The sequence below is a fragment of the Carassius auratus genome, chromosome 44 (assembly GCF_003368295.1).
Source record: "Carassius auratus strain Wakin chromosome 44, ASM336829v1, whole genome shotgun sequence".
Classification (NCBI taxonomy): domain Eukaryota; kingdom Metazoa; phylum Chordata; class Actinopteri; order Cypriniformes; family Cyprinidae; genus Carassius; species Carassius auratus.
Window position 1 is genome coordinate 1,025,353 of NC_039286.1, and position 23,110 is coordinate 1,048,462.

Genomic DNA, 23,110 nt, shown 5'->3' on the forward strand with positions numbered 1-23,110 from the left:
CGCGCGTGTGTGTGTGTGTGTGTTTTGCTATTTATATATTTAGTGAAGTTGTTGGTAGGGCAAGCACAATACTGCCTCATATGAGAAAACAGACAAAATCCGACAGATCGGAAGTATTAATTTCCAATGCAGAAAATAACTGGAGCTACATGGAGTTTTGACCATATGTGGTGTTTATCAAGAAGATTGAACATTTGACGCCTAGACCAAACATGACTGTCAGACCGGATGTACTGTATTCAAAAGAAAACCGAATGTAATGTGAGAATTACCAATATTACACTAAACAGTTAATCCTTAAACGCTCTTTCAGTAAAATATGCACTTATGAATAATTATGTCCCAAAGAATTACCATTTATTTACATTAATTAGCTCTAAAAACCTACATGCGTTTCTTTCACACATATTGGCAATCGTTTGTTTTATGCATTCATTATTTATTCAATTTATCATGGTGAATAAAGGGTAACAGCTGCTTCACGACCAGTTTGAAAGTTCAGCTGTGAGACTACAATTAGAGCCGAAATGTGACAAACGTACATTAATGTTGGAAATAGTGGAAAGACAGCTTTATGGTTGAGTTCCCTAAGAAAGACATCTGATTGGGGTGTGATTGACGTGACCCTAAAACAGCCTTATTATTCATGGCTTTCCTAAGACAGACTAGTAAACTTCCCTCGCTCATTCGGAAAACCCACTAACTAGTTTAGCGCACACCTCTCGACACGAACAACACACATCAGTCTTATTCCAGCTGCACAAGATAAGCAAGAAGCCACGCTTGGTAAAAATACACCCCTGTTTTTCCAAATGTCATTGCCTGTTTTTTGTTGTTGGTTTTTTTTTTAAGAAATGTCACCGTCTGTGAGCTTGGTTTTGTGTTGTTTAGTGCTCTCTCGCTCCGACGGCCCATTTCTCTGAGAAAGCTAGCTGTTTTTTCTCCCAACATGTTCCTATATAGTTTTTGGTGGTTTGTGTTACTCTGCAAACAGAATACAATAGTTATTTGTGTTTCACAATGAACCAACATTTCTGTTGTTTTGTATTCCTATTCACTGTTTGCTTCCCTTGTCTCCCTTTTTTTTTTTTTTTCTCAGTGAGTTGAATTCCAAACTGCAAGACACTCTGGAGCAAATCGAGGTATGTGACTTCTCTTTCCTTTTTGTCCTTAGGCAAAGGATGAGAATGTAGGATCTAGGACCTTCTTCATCGAATCAGACATTCAATCTCAGATCACCCGGTTCCCTTCAGAAACACTCACGCACCCTTGACAGATTTAACAACAGCAGTTGCCCTGATGTAGTTCCTCAACATTATATGAATTAAACAGATCGGAAGGAACACTTGACCATGCGTTTGTAAATCTAAAAGTGGCGCTCAGGTTGTCATCTGCCAGAATTTGGTCTCTCAAGCCCAAAGGCAGATGGACTGTGTTTTATTAAATAAATTGCTGTCTTTTAAGACTTGGTAGCTTCGTTCAAGCTTATGCTGTGACAAAACACAAATAGCCACACACACACACACGCACAGAGTTTCTCCCGGCAGTGCTGTTTGTGTTATCTACTATATTATGCAGATATTTCAGTGTGGATTGTGGACTGTAATTGGATGGCATCCAGCCTTGCATACAACTCCTTTACTCATTTTTTTCCCTATTCTTTCATGTTTCTCTTTTAATATCTGTCTCTCATGCTTTCTTTTCCCTTCCTCCCCATCATTTTATCTCGTTCACTGTCTCATCACACGCATTAGCGAATAGCATTGCGCCTGTGCCAATAAAGAGCGCTTCTACCAAAATTACAGTGATTCATGCCACTTTTCTATTTCTGTAGCAGCGCACGTCCCAACTCATTAAGAATGTGAATGCTTATCTTTGAGCTCAAAATGAAGTTGTGCGTTCAGTATCATTAGTGATTTTAACCCATTGATTATTCTGGCCCTCTTTCATTTGTGTTAATTGTATTTCAGCACCATAAAATGAGGCTTTTAAGTTCTTTTTGATTGTATCTGCTTTCCATATGCACTCAAATTATGCCGCAGAACTTCCTTTGCTGATCTCTTGTTGATTTCATGCTCGTCTGTGCAGGAACAGCTAGATGTGGCGCTGTCCAAAACCTGCAAACACTTTGATGTTTCTCACTACACCAAAGTTCAACTGGCATATAAGCTGCTGGGGAAGACGCAGGTGAGTCATCGCTGCTAGAGCTGTCACGACCTTGATATTTTGACTGATGTTGAATTGTCATTTAAATAACTGAGGTTATCCCATTTTTCTGTTTGTTTGGTTCGCGAATCTTACATGCAGCAGACACTTAATACACATACCCCTTATGAAGAAGTACTTGATTCATATTGAACATTGAATAATACGTTAACAAAATATCTGATTTTCCTTGTGAACAAATATGAGAAAGTGTATAACATGAATAATAATGCTAATATATTTACAAATATTTGAGTCTACCTTACATTCATATAAAATCTTAGTATTTTAAATTGAGTTAATTTGAAGTTTATTCTATTTTTATGCATTTAATTTTTATGCTTTTTTTCCTGCTATAATGCATTGCTATTTATGTCCTAAATTCTTGACTTTCAACTCAAGTCAAGTCTGCTTTGTCAATTCTTCAAAATGTATAGTACATACATACAGAGAATCAAAATAAGGTTACTCTCACACCCTTGGTGCATACAAATAACACTAACAGTAGAGCCTAAAAATCTAGATCAAATAGAAAATAGAAAATCCAGCTGTACAATAAGAGAATGTAAATAAGACATGTAATAAAATTAAAAATTAAATTAAATAAAGCAGCGCAAGGCACATGGAAGATGCAAACCAGGGAAGTAAACAAACTAAAAGATTTTTAGTGCAAAAAATAAAAAAGCTTATTCGGTCCGATTAAAGTGACAAAGGGCTCAAGAGCAGTTATTTTGTTTAACTGACTGATGAGGTAGTAGAGTGACGTCAGTTCCATGCTGAATAAGGTAGTGAGCAGATCAATGCTGCACAAAGTGACTGGTGCATGCCATCGTATTTTAGTGGGAGGACCTGGGGATGTGGAATGTGGGATCCGGGGGGAGGGGGTCGTAGTTCAGTGGTGCTTGGGGCAGAATAGGGATGGGGGGGCAAGTTGGGCCTGGAGACTCCGCAGTGTCCTCCCTGATGGCAGCAGACTGAAGAAGCTGTGTGATGGGTGTGTGGGATCACCTGCAATGCAGAGGGCTTTGCGAGTGAGATGGGTTCCGTAAATGTCCTGGAGGGAGGGGAGAGAGACACCAATGATCTTCTCAGCTGCTCTCACTATGCATTGCAGAGTCTTTCGGCAGGACGCATTGCAGGCGCCATACCACACAGTGATGCAGCTCGACAGGATGCTCTCGATAATTGCAATGCTCTCTCATCAATTTGCAATTATCTGACCTTGATCAGCCAAATTTATTTGCCATATATTTAAAAAAAAAAGAAAAAGAAAAAAAAAAGATGAAACTGAATGCTATTTAACGGCTTGATTATACTTTTTGAGAGCGGCATGAACAACCATAGACGGTGCACACACACCCCAAAGCGCTGCAGAGACGTTTGTTCTTTTTTCATTTATTTGAAGTGCTTTTCATGGCATTTCTGTATTCATGTTAAATTGCCATATTTGAATTGCAAGTGCACAATAATCACAGTTATCACAAATATTCGCCTGGATAAAATCCTCGACATAGTCATCACAGCTTTATCCAGTGTTTCTTGACCCTGTCTCCCTCTCTGTGCCACTATTCTCTTTATTTTTTCTTCTTCCCAAAATGGGGAAATGATTCATACCTGACACAGGATTTGCTAGAAGGAAAGTGCACTCTGTTGTATTCCGCTTTTCTTTTCCAGAAGAAAGAAAGAAAGAAAGAAAGCTGTGATTAAAAGCAGAATCCGGTAAAAATATCTCTTTGGTTTTATTATAAGCCGACTCCTACCACTTAAGGTGTGTATTTGTACAACTGTTCGTATGATTTTTTTAATGATAGTATATGTGGTGTTAGGTCTACATCGATAGGACTAGTTTTCTCAGAGAACATGTTTACTTTGTGATTTATTTCTCCTCTGCATTGAACATGTCTTTGTTTCTCAAAAAAAAAATAATAATAATATGCGGAGAAAATCACCCACTGTTTTTTCGGGCTAACTCGGATCCTCAGAGAAATACTATCTGGATATAAATATCTGGCAATGCAGTCTATTCTTTTTTTTTCCACAATGTTTCTCCTCATTTATTTTGACCTTGAAAACTGCAACTGAAGGAAAATTTCTTTTTGTGCCACTTGATGCGCCTTCATTATGAATTTAGACCTGTTTGCCAACATTCTGGATAAAATAACAGTTGTTGGTTCAGATTTTGCTGGCATTCCATCTGTCGTAAAAAAATCAAACATGCTTAGAACGGTGACTTTAGCTGTACATTTTAATTTAATTTTGATTCAAAATTTGTTAATTAAAATATATTAATTGTATAAATAGTTCTATCAAGATGTTATTTATGTAATTAATATTTAGGTCTTTTTTTTATTATTAAAGTCTTGTTTACAGTCAATTCAGCAACTCAGAGTAATTTTTTTTGTAAAGCTAATACCTCGATTTGCTCCAGAGTGTCTTGCAGTTTGGAATTCAACTCGCTGAGCAAGCTTATCCAAGTAGTGTGTTCTTTGTGTGTCTGTGAGCATTTCTTATTGTGTGTGTTTGTCCATCAGCCTACCTGTGTATAAGTATTAAAGTATGTACGTCCTGAGACGTCCCCCGTCTCATCTAAAATAGTTTTTCTCGTGTCACTTTGATCACCAAAGCCTCTTGGGTAGATGGCAGCTGTGCTGTTTATTCATACATATGTTCATTCTCCCACACAAGCCTCTAAGAACTCAATTTATTTGCCGTCTGCAGTCCATACAATGGCAGGTTCATCAGTGGTTACTGAGCGAGGGTGTTTAAGCCGATCAACACATAATTACTGAAGGAACGACTCCAAGATGTGTGAATCAAACGTAACCCTTGAAACCGATTCTGATTTTAATAGTCACCTCTCTGGAGACCCCTGAGAGGGTTACTCCCTGGCTCAAGAGATTATTAGGTGATTCAGGACACTTAACGGTGATGCATGATCTAATCCATGCAAGAAGTAGTTATGAAAAACATGCTTTTGAGAACCGTTCCACTGCATTTATATTTATTGAATGTCATGTGGTTGCCGACAGATTCACATGCTTTAACAGATTGCTTAAATCATTTATTTGAGAGGTTTTGTCTTATTAATTCAAAGTAATTTAAGTTTTTCCATTTTGCAAAACAGCTTGTCCTAACGTAGTTGCAATTAAACTTTAAATACACTGAAGTGCAAAAAAAAAATCTTGTACACGCCAACCAAAAGGAAGCCAAAGCAATCATTTTGACTAAAATCTTAATTTTAACGAAATATTTATGGATGGATTTTGTAGGTTTAATTATAAAATGCTAGTTTTAAACTAACCATATGTAGTTGAAATCCTTTTTAGTTATATTCCTTTAAAAAAAACAATAATAATAATAAATGACAAAGGCATATGACCTCTGAAAGACAAAAAAGAAGGCCAGAAACACCCAACTGTCTACTAAAGCTTTCTAATAAATAAAAATATTACTAAAGCAATAATAATATTGTGATGTAAAGTAAAAAATGAGCAATTACTATTACTAATCTTACTAATAATATTAATTATAGCATTGTTTATTGTGAAGCAAGCTGCTCTGAGATATCATGATCTTCTTGTATGTAAAAGAACACAGTCCTGTGCTTCACTATGAAACATGCAGAATGTCAGATAATATACTGTGTGTGTGCGTGTGTGTGTGATAAAACTGAAGCCTTTGAGATTTGATAATTGCTCCAACTGGTGTATTACAGCATTTCACATACTCTCTAGTGTCTCATTTGCCACTTGGTGAGTGTTAATTTTGAATTTGGCTTAGATGCCTTAGAATTGTTGTCAGTAACAATCCATGCATTCAAATTCATAAATATTTTTGGAAATGCATCAATTTGCAGTTTGTTGACTAAGTTTAAGGCAATTTTGCTATTAATGTGGGTCGTACTTCTTAGGTCAGATAATACTGAAATTTATATTGATATGAAAAGAAAAAAAACATCCTTTAAGACAGTAATGTTAATATGTTCAGAATTTGTAAAGGTTAAAGGGATCATGAACTGAGGAATCAAAATTCCCTTGATCTTTTTACATGTGAGGTCATTGTACTATAAAAAACATCCTGTAAGTTTCAGAACTACGAACTTTCTCGTAAGTCTAAAAACAGCTTATTCTGCCAAAACAGCAGGTTTGTGGAATCTGCCACTTTGACATAACAGTGTGGCTAAACACCGCCTCCACACAAGGTCAATGCCTGCTTCTACACCATTGCCTGTTTAGCCCTGCCCACCATTTAATATTTGTTATTTTAGGTTTCTGTTATACCATTTGACTCGCAATTGAAAAAAACTTTTCTCATCTTTTCAAAAATCTTTTGTAAAGTCTTAGCAAAAATTATTATTAAACTAAAGCACTAGCATTAGTTGCTGCCCTATAGGCTGAACCCTTCCAACTTTTTTCCTGCTTTGTTTGACCATTTTCCAACATGGTTTTAGCTGGATATTTGCTGACCTTCTAGCTTCAGAGTTTAAAACAAATCAAAATCAAACCTTGTTTCAGTTTGTACGTCATTCATTAAAACGGTTGTTTATGCCTCTAAAGAGGTGCTGTTCTTTCAGGCTCTATTCCATGAACTCCGCAATTAGCCTAATGACTGCACATCTAATTCTCCATCTTTCATCTTCTCTGTTTTTCTTGATTTTGTTTTTTTAAATCTATCTAATTGATCTAATTGCTCGTTTTTCTCAGCACAATTAATATTTCCATCGCATTTGTTTTTTAGATATGTTATTATGTTTTGATGTTTTCAGGTTTATTTTTTTGAAGTCTTTTCCCACACAGAACAAATGCAAAGTTGATGACTCCATCCGCTCCATTATTTTCATTTAAATGCGTTTGAATATTTTTGAATATTTCCACCTATCTGCTTTTGAACACATTGACCTGCAGGAGAATAGCCATTTTTATTGACTGAATTCAGCCAAAGCTGGGCGAGGGATGCACTGATGGCTGAAGGAAGAAGGAGAGCAGTGAAAGCAGGAGGGAAGAAGCGTAATTAAGCTGAAACAAAGTGTTTCTTTTCCCATTGGGAGTCTTGGGACTATACTGAGCCTCAGTATGTAGTTCGTAATGATTCATCTCCTGTGAGAGTGTGAGTCAGGCTCGCTGTTATCCAGAAGTTTTACCTTCAAACAGATCTCCTTTGGCAGGAAAAAAAAATAGATTATCTTGTAATTTTCTTCTAGCTTCCAGTAATCCATAGAGCAAAGTACACTTATAAAACTTGATTTCAGAAAATGTCTTTTATCTATCTTTTTACTTAACTCTGTAGTGGTTTTTCGTCCCTTGTTTTAAGCATAAGTACAACAATATTTTGTCCAGTATCAGCATATTTATGCAAACTATCGTTCAAAATTTTGGAGTTAGAATTTTGTTTTTAATGCTCACCAAAGGTGCATTTTTTTTTCGACCTAAAAGATAGTAAAACAGCAATCTAGTGAAATTTTACATTTTAAAATAAATGCTATTTTAGTGTTTTTAAATGTAATTTATTCCTATGGTGGCAAAGCCATATTTTCTGCAGCCATTACTCCAGTCTTCGATTTAATTTCTATTAATGCTGATTTGGTGCTGAAGAAACATTTTAATAATAAACTGCTTAGTACTGTTGTGGAAACAGATATTGAGCTTTCTTATTGATGCCTTTGTGAATATGCTATAGAAAATATTCTTATATTAAAAAGATAACTCTTCCTACAGATGCAGTGTTACTCATTCCTGTTTCTCCTCTTTCTCCACAGACGGCAATGGATCAGCTGCACATGCATTTCACCCAGGCCATCCACAACACTGTCTTCCAGGTGGTGCTGGGATACGTAGAGCTGTGTGCCGGCAACGCCGACACCAAGTTCCAGAAGATGCAGTACAAGGACCTTTGCACGGTATACATGTTCTCCATCCATTCTCCCAGATCTCCAGATAAACTTGGTGAACACACACAGAGGTCACTTCCAAAAGTCACTGTGAACCAAATTCATCGCTTGAGCGCAAAATCATTCATTGATTTAATTCTCAATGTGCTCTAGACAAGCGTAAAATAGGTTAGATTCCTGCCTTTGGAAATTACATATATGTCGTGAATAGAGCTGGGACAACACGTCTAGGTCTTCGATGACGTAGACGCAAAAAATACGGCGACGCAAAATATGCGCATCGATTCATCAACCTGTTTTTATTTCTCTAAAAAACGTTTGCAAAACGTTTACCTTATGTGCGCTGAATATACGCGATGGCCAGATCAACATTCTATCCAACGTTATATAACCAATCCAGGGGTTTTTCTGCATTGATCTTTTTTTTGGCGGCTGTCAAAGCCTTATTTGATTGGTGAGTGATACCTGACAGGGCGCGTACGAGAGAGAGCCCCGGCTGCGCGCGCACACTCACAGTGTTCAAACAACACGAGCGCTTCTTGCCCTCTCTCTCCCTTGTGCATATTAATCAAAATCATTAAATTCAATTCAATTCAATTCAAGTTTATTTGTATAGCGCTTTTTACAAAATAAATCGTTACAAAGCAACTTTACAGAAAATTATGTTTCTACAATATTTAGTAGTAGCTAGTAGTTTGTGCACATTTGACAGGATTTTAGAAAAATAATAATAATAATACAAGACGTAGTCAGCTAGACGATGAAGTATCAATATTATTAAGTTATTATATGATTCAGTCGCACATTTAGCAATAATTGTTAGTTCTGTTTGTTGATTCAAGGTTAGCATCATCTGGGGTCCTCTGAGGGTCAGCATCATCTCTTCTCAGGTGTTCTGGATCCAGACTGGAGCTTGTTTAAATCCTAGTTACATCCCGTGGCGAAACATAGAAACAAAATACAGACATCATTAGCATAGCTGCTGATCCAACAAAGTAAAATTAGTTTAACCCAAGTTAATGAATAAAAATGCAACTTTGAACAGATGCAACTACACTCACAATTAAAAAGAAACATTATTCGAATGCTTGGCGAAAGAGATGTGTTTTTAATCTAGATTTAATCAGAGAGAGTGTGTCTGAACCCCGAACATTATCAGGAAGGCTATTCCAGAGTTTGGGAGCCAAATGTGAGAAAGCTCTACCTCCTTTAGTGGACTTTGCTATCCTAGGAACGACCAAAAGTCCAGCGTTTTGTAACCTTAGGGTGCGTGATGGATTGTAACGTGGTAGAAGGCTAGTTAGGTACGCTGGAGCTAAACCATTTAGGGCCTTATAGGTAAGTAATGATAATTTGTAACTGATACGGAACTTAATAGGTAGCCAGTGCAGAGACTGTAAAATTGGGGTAATATGATCATATTTTCTTGACCTCATAAGGACTCTAGCTGCTGCATTTTGGACGACCTGTAGCTTGTTTATTGAAGAAGCAGGACAACCACCTAGAAGTGCATTACAATAGTCCAGTCTAGAGGTCATGAATGCATGAACTAGCTTTTCTGCATCAGAAACAGATAACATGTTTCGTAGCTTGGCAATGTTTCTAAGATGGAAGAATGCAGTTTTTGTAACATTGGAAATATGATTTTCAAAAGACAAATTGCTGTCTAATATAACACCCAGATTTCTGACTGTAGAGGAAGTAACAGTACATCCGTCTAGTTGCAGATTGTAATCTACAAGATTCTGTGTAGTGTTTTTTGGTCCAATAATTAGTATCTCTGTCTTATCCGAATTTAATTGGAGAAAATTGTGTGTCATCCAATCTTTTACATTTTTAACACACTCTGTTAGCTTAGATAATTGGGAAGTTTCATCTGGTCTCGTTGAGATATATAGCTGAGTATCATCAGCATAACAGTGGAAGCTAATTCCGTATTTTCTAATAATATTACCAAGGGGCAACATATATATTGAAAATAGAAGGGGACCTAGGACGGATCCTTGTGGCACTCCATATTTTACTGATGATAAATGAGATGACTCCCCATTTAAGTAAACAAAATGGTAGCGATCGGACAGGTAGGATCTAAACCATCTTAGAGCCTGCCCTTGAATACCTGTATAGTTTTGTAATCGATCTATGAGTATGTCATGATCTATGGTGTCGAACGCAGCACTATTAAACACGATAGAAAAAGGGCGAAACACCAAAGTTTCACGTGGAGCATTCAGAGATTTTTTTTCTTCATGACAGGCTGCTAGCTCCCACTGTTAATTTTTATTTTTTGGGAAAAGCACTCTCCGTATTAGCTTAAAGCCCTCAAGTTTACATTGGTTACTGTCTTGCTCTCTCTCCCTCGTGCATATTAACCAAAGTCATTAGACACGATAGAAAAAGGGCGGAACGCCAAAGTTTCACGTGGAGCATTCAGAGATTTTTTTTTTCTTCATGACAGGCTGCTAGCTCCCACTGTTAATTTTTTTTTTTTTTTGGGAAAAGCACTCTCTGTATTAGCTTAAAGCCCTCAAGTTTACATTGGTTACTGTATTCTTTAAATTGCTCTAAACAAGTATTTTGGGTGACCTTTTTTATTGAATGCTAGACATCAAGTTGTTGTTATTTTCATCTGAAAGAAGAACTTTTTTTCAGTAAGCTAGGCCCTATGTGTTCAGTAACCTTGTTTCAGTAAGCTATGTGTTTTCAAGGCTTCAAGGTTTTATTGAATGCTATCTCTATACAAGTGCAAAGTAATGCATTCTTAGTCTTTTATTTTGTAGTTTTAAGAATAATAAACATATATAGCAATGTTAAGGAATTCATGTTTTTTTCATTCAGATATGTAAATCAATGTTAGTTGTCAATTAATGGGGAGATAATCGAAATCGAATCGGTCTGAAAAAATTAAACGTTAGATTAATCGATGCATCGAAAAAATAATCTGTATATTAAATAATCGTTTATCCCAGCCCTAGTCGTGAAGCAATTAATTTGAGCTAACAGGTGGAGTGTAGCTACTCGCCACAAAATGTACTGAAATCATGTTAATGTGCTGATTTCGTGCTCAAGTAACATTTTCGTTTTGTCAGTGCTCTAAAGAGTTGTGGTGATTCATTTTTTTTTTTTTTTGTGGAGAAGAACAGCATTTTTTTGAAATAGAAAAAGTTTGTAACTTTCTTTTTAGCTTTTGTAAGCAATTGAATGCATTATTGCTGAATAAAAGTATTAATATCATTCAAAAACACAACAAGAGGTATGCTAATGAATCCTGAACTTTGAACCGCAGCATGGGATTTAAAATGCAGTGTAACTGGAATGCTCCAAAGGTCACATCATAATGCAGAACGCTACATGAATTTTACATGAAACTATCATAATCCCATCCCTTCAGAGGTCTTCTTGTGCTCTCTCTACTCGTCTTTGATGCAATGAGTGAAGTAGAAGAACAAACGCGAGGAAGGCCTTGTTTGTGAACATCAACAAAGGGAAAACAAATGTAAAAAATTGCACACACTCTGCAAGTTACATTATGGCTGAGTGTCAGTGTTATTTACCATCAGTATAGTTGAGTGAATCCCTCACACTCTTATTTTAGAGAGCTCTAGATGGACCCTAGTGGTTATTGACCTTGCCACTGAACATGAGCACTCAATGAGAGTGTACCAATCCCATCAGCTTCTCTTTAACCCCCTCTCCACCTCCAAAACCTCTGCTGTCCATCTCTACAAAAGGTTACTCTCATGTGTGTCAGTGCTGTACATCTTGTACTCCTGTTTATTAATGTTTAACAGGATGTGCATTGGAAAGTAAGTGAATTTCAACAGTTCAAGGCAGTTTTTTTTTAACTATTCTGATTCCATTTTGAGTCGAGAATGACTGATAACTCTGTTACAGAAAGTTACTGTCTTAAGTGTGTCTGATTCACTAAAGGAGCAGCTCATAATAGTTGTTTATTTTGGAATCAGACTATAGATGCTATATATTTTTGGTTCGCTAACAGTAAATGTAAGAGTAATTTATTTGAATCAAACAACATTGTGGCCATTGTATGATTACGATTCACTTAAAAGAACCAGCTGATAAGAGTCATTTGTTCAGGAATCAGTCATAATTACAATTTTTTGGTGTTCTTGCGATGCCAAAATCTAGTCATTTAAATAGGAATTTCCATTCGGGACTATGCAGATTTTGCAACAGTTTTTTTTTTTTTTTTTTTGCCTGCGTAGTTTAGTTTCACTAAATTTTATTTTTTTAAAGAATCGGCACACAAGCACATTGTACAGGAATTGCACTGCACCAGTCATGCTGTTTGTAGATTCAGTAGCAGTGTTGCGCACTGCTAGATAGTTAATTGAACTGAATATCACGAAAACCCTTTGAATGCTGGATTGTTTTTTGTTTTTTTTATAAATGGATTTTGAACGAGAAGGACTTCTCGCTTCCCACCCCTAATTATATTAATAGATTAAGCAAATATCTTCTGAGCTGTCTTTCTTATTCTGTGCCATCAAGCTGTCATATTCTGAACTGTCAGCCTCATGAATGGTAAATATGCGCAAACTGTTATCTGTGGCATCTCTGATTATGCCGCGTTTTGATAACTTACTCTCATGCAAGGACTGCATGTGGAGTTTTGTCAGTGGAAGTTCCAAACGTGGGAACGTTTGATTGATTCAGTTCATTAAGACAGCAGGGGAGCTACATTGATGTAGCTAATAAGGAAGGCCGCACATGCAGCAGTTTTAAGATTCATTAAGGATGAGACCTTACACAACCTCAGAATAAAGCTGCACATTAGTGATTAGAGGCATGAGTTGTCCTGCTGAACTAAGAAATGTGTTATGCTGTTCTTTATGTGTCTGTGTAAATACTTATCACATACTGATGCAGCAGTTTGCAAGTTTTCCCAAAGGTGCAGTGTTAGAATAAAAGCTCAGTCTGCATTTCATTAAACCCTTGTGAAGAATCGGGTCAGCACAGCTTTTTTCTCAGCCATCTTCCATCTCTGGAGGGTGACAGAGATCAACATTTGGGTAGAAAGTGCCTCATCGACTTCTGACCCTTAGTGAAACAGTTTCAGTCTAAGCAGCGCGCGAAGAGATTACCGGAGCTGATTTTAGATCTGTTCTCTACTCATCAATCCTGCACCAGACTAATTAACTCTCCCTTTGTTTGATAATCATGTGGGAAGATGAACCATCATTATTGCATTAATCGGATACATATGGCGTTGTAGTTCATCCAACTTAGGCTCACATTCACTGGAAAAATAAAATGGTTGTAGAAGCAACCTTCACTCATGTAAAATTAAAGTAATAATAATTGAAAGAAACAGCAAGTAACACATTAAGCATGAAATGTTGAAGTAGAAAATCCAAAATAGTATTTTAATAAACATACTTTATTTACAACTTCAGAAATGTTGTTTTTACAGTGTTTGAAATGCATGACTCAACTTGACCAACAGCTAATATTTCTTTTCACACAAATTATAATTACAAAAAAATAATGACATTTCCTTGCACAGTACTGTGTTATGACCTGAAAATACTTTTACCAGAATGCAAAAGAATACATTTTGACATTTGCATTACATGTGACATTATATTGGTGCCTATAAATATAAATGGTTGTTGTTGTTGTTTCTTATAAAACTTTAAATCATTTTAAGTAATTTAAGATGTAGCTCTGAAACGTGTGTGGGTGTGTGTAATAAATGACCAGTGATAAAAGACAAACACCAAAAAAGGGAAAAAGATGCCTATTGTTACAAATCCGTAATAGTATGTGATCCTAACATCCAGTTCCTGAAGAACTAGAGAAGCCTTGATACCCTTGAAGCCTCTCCAGATCTGCGTGTGTGGTGTGATTTCTTGAACTTGGCTATGATAGAGAAGACGCCACAGATTTGCTGACTTTACGTTTACAGCCTGCTGACCACAGCAGCACATTTCCCTTCCCATCCCCTTTTTTTTTGCTCTTCTGCACTTGTAAGAGATTTACTGCAATCATAATAGTGGTGTAATACCCACCTGGCCATTCAGTGAAGTCACCACTGACCTGAATCTGTTTCTGTGCAATCCCATACATCATCCCATGAGTGTGAAATGTTTGGATCAAAATATCAGCTATAAATGTCCATCTGTCTGTCTAATATGACTCCTTTGAGATTAGAAAGACATTTATCATCCTTTCTCTCCACCAACACTCAGTTGCCAGGCAACAATGCCTTGATCCCCATAGCAGGAAGTCATCTGGAGAGGTTGGGGATTGATTGGTTGAATGGGATGGCTGACTTCTCCCTCTGCTCACGTACAGGAGTCATTAGACTTCAATTAGAATACTATACTTCCTGTGTAGTAACCATTGGATCAGTGCTAATCCATCTGAGCATCCATGTATCTCCTTACACTCAATGATGGCAGCGGTACAACTTTATTAAAAGAAGGGATGAAGCTGTCCTAGACAATTAATCAACTTTAAATGAGATGAATGGCTCATATAATTACTACTTATGACCATTAGTATTACATTTTGGCAGCTTTGGCAATGTTACACATACCCTTCAGTGTAATAGTTGAGCCACAGTTTATTGCATTAGTTGGAGCCGCTCTAGTGTAATGAGTTGTGTGGGATGGTTTCATAGGAGCTTGTTTATCTGTTACTGCAGAATTACCGTAAGTGATGATTCACCTCTAAATGCCCAAAGCTTTATCTGTATGTAGCACAGGTCTAATTAGATTTATTGCAGCCACTCGGATCAGGTCGCATTGTGTCTCAGCATGTGAATACAAAAAGTGAATGAGTGTTTTATTCATTTGATTGTTTGTTTTAAATACTCACTTTGTTGAATGTATGTTATTTTTTTTTAACTAGGGTCTCTTAAAACAACTGAATTTTTTTTTTAGACATGCTGGTTCTTGAGGAGTGGTTGAAAACAGGGCTGAAACAAGTTTATGGATCAAGGAGTTCAGTTTAATGTATGTGTTCAGAAGTGTTCATTTATGTTTGGGAGGTCACATTTTCTCTCTCTCAAAAAAAAAGGGTGCTTTTCTTTGCTTGTTCCTCGTTGTCAGATACAAAACTATTGTGACAACTTTTTGTATATTTATCCACTTCAATGAATAATGATTTAATAGCATTTTCATTTTGTTTCTCAGCTCATCTGATTTTTTTGCCTATGCCATCTGCTATATAAATGTTGTTCACATATTGGAAGTTCCTACGCTTGACCTCAATCGTATACTAAGTAAAGCTTCAGTAAAGCAGATTAGGTAAATGTTTGGTAGTAGACAATCAGAAGCTGAAAGGCGTCTGTGGTGGGACTATTTTGCAAATAAGCCTTGCAGTAACTGGTTTCGTTGTGAATAGGGATGACAGTGATACATAAATTGTAACTAAAGTGCAAAAACTGTTAGCTTTTCCACAGCTGGAGGCTGTGTTGCTGTGTACCGTTCCCTTGCCTTCAAAAACAGCCTCGGCAAACCTCAGGCTGATCGTAATTTACCAGGCTCCAGCAGTTTGCAGAGTTTCCAAGCTTGGTTAAGAAGAAAAGGCAGAGATAGAGCTCCAGCATCTCACTGCAGACAGCATTGATGAATATGTGTATGGACGAGTCGACAATGCAGCGGTTCTAGACATGGCAAAGTTTATGTCAGCTTTCCCCAGCAACAAATTGCACTGACCAAAGGAAGTTTGTCAGCTCCTCTAAGAACACCAAGAGTCACCGAAGTCAAAGTTGATTCAAACTGTATTTTATTTTGTACACAGCCCACCTCCAGATTTGATATACAGTCTCTCATCCCAGACACAAGCTTGTTTTGTTGTCTCTATGGTATTATTTCTAATTATAGCGTTCCAAGGAATGCTTGAGATTCTCAGAGGTTTTGAAGGATTGATCACATGGTAAATATTCATTAAGGTCCACAGCAGGTAAATCATTATCTCTGGTGTATTCATGCTTCCTCAATGTCAGATTTACTGTTTTCTAAATGTCTCTTCAGCTAGATTTAGGGATACACACACATCTGAGACTCATAATGTCACACTAAACTGGCTTCCACGCCAGATCTTTAGTGGCTTTTATTTCTCAGATTTGAATTTTTATGGAGTCTGTATATCCTTACAAAGCATTGAGATGTCTTAAATATATTTTTCCAAATTTAAGTATGAAAAAAAAAAAATCCCCGTCCAATTCATTTTTTTGTTGTCCATTTCACTGTACTTTGATTCAGGGAATCAGTGTCCTGTTATTGATGTTGAAAACATTTGTTCTGCTTAATATTATTTTTTTATGTATAGCAAAAAAAGTTTTCTCAGAATTCTGTGGTGAATAGAAAAAAAAATGCATTTATTTTTATTTGAAAAATCTTGAATTCTTTAAAGTTCCTGTTTATCTTTATGGACACTAGTTTTTAAAATCAACTCTTGTTCTCATGGTAACATTGAAGGCACTTGTAAAAATTCAAAACATTGAGAATGAAGTTCTTTATTTTATTTTTCTCACCCCAGCACATTACCACAGACAGCTACATCCCCTGCTTGACTGATCTCTGCAAGGCCTTGTGGGAGGTGATGCTCAGTTACTACCTAACCATGCAGTGGCATGATGAGCACTACAAAGAAGAAGAGACGACTCCTGGAGCAGGTAAGGGAAATCAGTCACTCTTGGCACCTCTGTAAACTGACCTGGGCTCATTTTTTTTTTTTTTTTGTTAAACTGTGTTTTGAATATAATAAAAGTGACAAAAGACAGTTACTTATTTCAGTCTTACCAATGGCACTATTCAGAAGATTCAAAGTGACATGATTTGCCAGTAATATACTTTTTGGCTGACAACTAAGGCAAAATTCCAGATGCTGGGCCTGAGCTGTCATGCAGAGACCGTCAGCAACAGCAGAACAATAACAACAATGGCACCAAACAGAGAATAAAAACGACTTCCCGTGATACAATCAGTAGCTCTGATCAGATCAAGCAGGCTGAAATATTGACACTCATATACCCCATCACAGCACCTCCTGTACAAATGACATTTTGGGGGGTGGGGGGGATCCTTTAGCTGTATTTTGGTCTTGTTTTACAGTGAAAACATCCTTTAAACAAGATAAAATGGTAGAAATGTTGCAAGATGAGACAAAATATGAGGCGTAGGATCTCTAAATGTCCCAAGCCAGATTCAAACTCTGGTGAAACGTGTCTTGTGGACTACTTGCTGTGCATCATCTCTGACAGTGATGGTATTTTTTGAGCGTTCTTTGTAGTGGTTGACCGATATATCGGCTGATATTTGGCATTTTTCAAATATCTGCGTCGGCTGATAAGTTTTTCTGTTTGGCCGATGCGATCATGACAGGACTTTTATTTTGACAGCGCCTGAACACACAGCACTCACATCAGTGTTGCCAAGTCTGCGGTTTTGCCGCAGGTTGCAGCGACCCCAATTACGTTATATTTAGCCCCTGAAATGCAAATTTTACTGGAGGAACCCCAGCAAAAAAACTTTTAAATTATTAATATTTTTATAAATAGATTTTTTATTTAACCGGGGAATCCCTCTCAAAATGCAATTGGGAAAGATTTGGGCTATTTTGAGTAGCAATTGGGCAGGTTATTTGCGAAAACCTGACTACCCTGGCTCACATTCTCCCTCTTCTTCACTTTTTTCATTAACAATCAGATTGAACTGTTAAACAAAGGAATTAAAATGTATACAAAAAAGTATAATAACGATTGCTTTTATGTTGTTAGTAATAGAAAGGCAGTCATTATAATTTGCAGACAGCATTCAGCAAATATGCATTTATGAAATTTTTTTGTTTAATAATTTAAACAAATCTTTGAATGACTAATGAACATCAAATTTAAAAAAACCTTGCAAACTTAGTCGAAACCAACTGTGAGATCTTATGAAGTGCGCATTTGTATCCTACACAATCGCGTATACTCTCTGTGACGGTCTGAATTAAATACGGACATGAGGAGAGTTCCGCTTCATTGAGACATGCAATCTACCGTATTTCCCAGACTATAAGTCGCAATTTTTTTCATAGTTTGGCTGGTCCTGCGACTTCTGGTCAGGTGCGACTTATTTATCAAAATAAATTTGACATGAACCGAGAGAAATGAACCAAGAGAAATTGACCAATAGAAAACGGTACCGTCTCCAGCTGCCAGAGGGCGCTCTGTGCTGCTCAGTGCTCCTGTAGTCTACACTGAAGACATAGAGCGCCCTCTCGTGGCTGTAGATGGTAATGTTTTTTCTTGGTTCTTGGCTCTAAATAAATGCGACTTATAGTCCAGTGCGAATTATATATGTTTTTTCTTTCCTCATCATGACGTATTTTTGGACTGATGCGACTTATACTCAGATGCGACTTATAGTCCGAAAAATACGGTACAAACTTAAACTGATTTCAAATTATGCTTTTGCCCCAATCTCATATTCATGTCTTTTCTACTGTGTGCTGTATGTAAAATGAGTGTTACCTTGGCTTTATAAAAAAAAAAAAAAAATGTGATTCCCAATGCACACAGACTTCCCAGAATACTATGTCCCCTTTTGGTTACAGTGTTTACTTTCTTTCTTTTTTCTAAATATTTGTTAAAAATACATTGTCATTTAAATAATAAGATAATAAAATAATAAATATTTGCGAAAACCTGACTACCCTGGCTCACATTCTCCCTCTTCTTCACTTTTTTCATTAACAATCAGATTGAACTGTTAAACAAAGGAATTAAAATGTATACAAAAAAGTATTATAACGATTGCTTTTATGTTGTTAGTAATAGAAAGGCAGTCATTATAATTTGCAGACAGCATTCAGCAAATATGCATTTATGAAATTTTTTTGTTTAATAATTTAAACAAATCTTTGAATGACTAATGAACATCAAATTTAAAAAAACCTTGCAAACTTAGTCGAAACCAACTGTGAGATCTTATGAAGTGCGCATTTGTATCCTACACAATCGCGTATACTCTCTGTGACGGTCTGAATTAAATACGGACATGAGGAGAGTTCCGCTTCATTGAGACATGCAATCTACCGTATTTCCCAGACTATAAGTCGCAATTTTTTTCATAGTTTGGCTGGTCCTGCGACTTCTGGTCAGGTGCGACTTATTTATCAAAATAAATTTGACATGAACCGAGAGAAATGAACCAAGAGAAATTGACCAATAGAAAACGGTACCGTCTCCAGCTGCCAGAGGGCGCTCTGTGCTGCTCAGTGCTCCTGTAGTCTACACTGAAGACATAGAGCGCCCTCTCGTGGCTGTAGATGGTAATGTTTTTTCTTGGTTCTTGGCTCTAAATAAATGCGACTTATAGTCCAGTGCGAATTATATATGTTTTTTCTTTCCTCATCATGACGTATTTTTGGACTGATGCGACTTATACTCAGATGCGACTTATAGTCCGAAAAATACGGTACAAACTTAAACTGATTTCAAATTATGCTTTTGCCCCAATCTCATATTCATGTCTTTTCTACTGTGTGCTGTATGTAAAATGAGTGTTACCTTGGCTTTATAAAAAAAAAAAAAAAATGTGATTCCCAATGCACACAGACTTCCCAGAATACTATGTCCCCTTTTGGTTACAGTGTTTACTTTCTTTCTTTTTTCTAAATATTTGTTAAAAATACATTGTCATTTAAATAATAAGAGTGTTTATTTTACACAATTTTTAAATCCATTTTCAAATTATTTCAATTTTTTTTAAATTTAAAATAAATACAATTATATTGGCTTTATATCTGCCATTGGCCATCCTGCTTTCCAAGATATCGGCTTCTGCATCGGCTGTCAAAAAAACACTAGTTCTTTGGCACCTTTAGTTCATCTTTCTACTGATGCAACTCTCTGAGTCCTCTAATGTTTCTTTAAATTGTAAGGAGGTTCGACTCGTTCTGTATTTTAGCTCCTTTATAAGTAACTCTAAATCAGTTGTAGTAGAAAGAGCTAGGGATTCATTAGGGTGCTCACTACCCTTGATAGTTAGTTTTATAAGCATTACATTTGTGCTTTTATAGTGTAATGTCCTGCCTTGTGTATTTAGAGGAAATGGCTTTTGGTGTGTGCTGTAATCGGCACAGCAGTGGCCAAGGAGACTGAGCAGGTAATTGAAAGTGGCGCTGCTCCATTAGCCAGCTGCAATGTAGTCTGTAACGTTTGCCTTTCTGTCATGCCTCCGCTTCGATTTCTGAGGTTATTGAGTAGTGCTGAAACAGATTGGCGCTTGTTCTTGCTTAGGTGTGTCATTGGAAATTCATTGAACCTTTCTAAAGTACCCTCATGAGCCCTACAGAGGGAAGCATATCAAATGCTACTAACTGAACAGTCATTGTCGCTGCAGGTTATGATGGGTTGTTATTTTCTATAAATATTAAATGAGGGAAGTAAATCATTATTTTAATAGAAACTTGTACCACCGTTAGCTCTGTACTACTTTGGAATTTAGCAATTGTCTTGTACTTACATTGTCAATCTTTCTATTCTTCACACTATTCATATTTATTTTTCACATTATATAAGTGAATTAAATAAGCATAGCAATACACAAATTTCTGAACTTCTCTCAACATCAGTCCGCTGAAGAACAAATACTTCAATGTCATACATTTTTAAATATATTATGCCAGAATTGGCTTTTAGAAAATTGCATACTGTAAAACTTTAACAATATAAAATGCAGCCAGCAAGCACTGGAAGTGTAAAGCCTGCCAGTGGAACAAAACAAAATACACTTAATATTGTATATATTTTTCTATAATTTAGCCTGGTCCACACTGCAAAATTTTGTCTCATTTAGCCATAACGTGTAAAAAAAAAAAAAAAAAATACACTAATTAAAAATACTCAAGTTAAAATCAGTGAAGCCATCTTCAATGAATGATATATACATTTCTTATACTTACACAATAAACAACAAATCTTGTTGACCGCCTCTGATTGGCCATTGCATTCATAAACACAACAGAAACATGTGTGATTGATAATTACTCACAACACTGTAAAAACGTGAAAAAAGAAATATAATTGAACAAATAAGCCATAATATTAATTAGATGATAATACTACACTGATAATGATAATAATAATAATCATCTTAATATCGTCAGGAAGGCATCAGCAATATAAGCAATATCTCTGACTATCATTAATACAGGATACTATCGTCTATCAGCCTATTTTGCAGCCCTGTTGGATGTTTTATATTTTAAAGGTGTTTTCTCATCTCCTGCACATTTTTTCAGTTCTTTTTTCCTCTCTTTCCCATGTTCAATAGCTTCTTCAACTAAGTGACTGCACTAATTGACAGGCCTGCAAGGCAAAGGACGCTGTGACAGTACATTAGTGTCAGTGTCTGGGCTTTTTGAGGATAAGCACAGAATTTCTGCTTGTGTCATCAGTTACTCCACATAGCTTAGGTATATTTTTACTTATGAAGAGCTTATGAGGTGGCTTAAATTATTCCTTTTTCACCCACAAAATTTAGTTCCATTTTATTTGTATAGGTCTTTTTACGATACCTTTACGATAACGAAATCATTGCAAAGCAACTATCCAGAAAATAAGTCGCCTATCAATTTAAGCAATAAATTACTAATTTCTTTGTAAGAAGTCTCTTACACACACCAAGGCTGCATGAATGCGTTTCCTAAGCGTTGATGGCTCATACACTAAACTTGTGAGTTTTGTATTAATTCCACATACTCCTAAGAAGCTGTTGTTCTTGAACAAGAAATATGCAAAATTTGTTAACTGTTAATTCTCAATGGCTGTCTGCCCATTGAGTAGAACAATTACTACTGTATATAACTGAAGTAAACCTGGCCTGGAGGGTTTTAAAAATAGACATATTAACAATGACATTAAATACTTAAAATAATAATTGAAATTCATGTACCACATATGCTTAACTGGTAAAAATTGTACGACAAGATCCCATAAATTGCTTACATAAAATAATACAACATTTATTAATCTTGGTTAATGCTAATTTCTTCATATGTTATTTGAAATTGTATTCATTACCATTAGTGTCTTGTATTTTGAATGAACATAAATTACTGACAATAGTATATTTAGAACCATAGTATATTTATAAATGTATATATTAACATTACCTAGAATTTATAAGTACTGTGAAATTGTTTATTATTTTGTGATACATCATACATCAACTAATGTTATCTTAATGAACTTTATTATTAAGTGTTACCTTAAGCTTAAGTCAGAGCTTTATGGTATTAAATATGAGATTGCATTTCATAATTTAAAAGGGGGAATGGTAATGATGTTGGGTAAAATTCAAACATCTACATATATCTAGTTGAAATTCTCTTCTGCAGTGAGCGTATATCAGGAGACCGATATGCTTTACTTCTTACATGTGTCCGTAACATTGAATAATGCACCAAACCCTGTGTGAAATTGACAATTACACCTCTTGTTGCGTGCCGCTGCGTACGGTATTCATCTTGGTCTGTGGCAAGATGACTTTACTTTCCTCTTCTTAGTTGCCAGAGCTATCAACAGGTAAATTGCCTCCGCTGGCCTGTGACTTGCTGTGCTATCTAATTTCATAAGGTGTATAATCACTGACAGCCATGTGTGGCAAAACCGGTCGAAAGTAATTCATTAGAATGCAAGTTAGGTCTTTCTCAGGATCAGTTTTGGGGTTCGGTTCGCAGTTTAGATTGATTGTGTCTGTGCCTTTGGTCACACATGTGCTTGAGTAAGAAGGGATGAAGATGTTGTAACTTTGGTTGAAGGTCCTGTTTAGTGGTTTGGTTTTATGAGTGGGAATGGAACAACTGGGAACTTTGGGAAAGATGCTTTCTCTGAACGAGGCAGTAAATCATGCATTACTTTTGTTCCTAAACAATTCAGACATTTGTGTGAACGAGGGCTTTCCAAAATGAGGATTTTAACCGTTTTTGTATTTAATGCCTCCCTCATGTCTCAGACTAGTAGATTTACTGGATGGTTTGAGAAAGTCTGACCAT

General features: G+C 36.3%; 1 protein-coding gene across 2 annotated transcripts in view; it reads left to right on the forward strand.

The window, feature by feature from the left end:
- LOC113062046 (syndetin-like) overlaps nt 1-23,110 on the forward strand; it is a 108,238-nt gene that overhangs the window by 27,643 nt on the left and 57,485 nt on the right. For both annotated transcript variants that reach the window (XM_026231556.1, XM_026231557.1), the window contains exons 10-13: nt 1,100-1,142; nt 2,089-2,187; nt 7,961-8,101; nt 16,604-16,739. In XM_026231556.1, the coding sequence (XP_026087341.1) occupies nt 1,100-1,142; nt 2,089-2,187; nt 7,961-8,101; nt 16,604-16,739 (419 nt within the window). The remainder of the gene's footprint in view (nt 1-1,099; nt 1,143-2,088; nt 2,188-7,960; nt 8,102-16,603; nt 16,740-23,110) is intronic.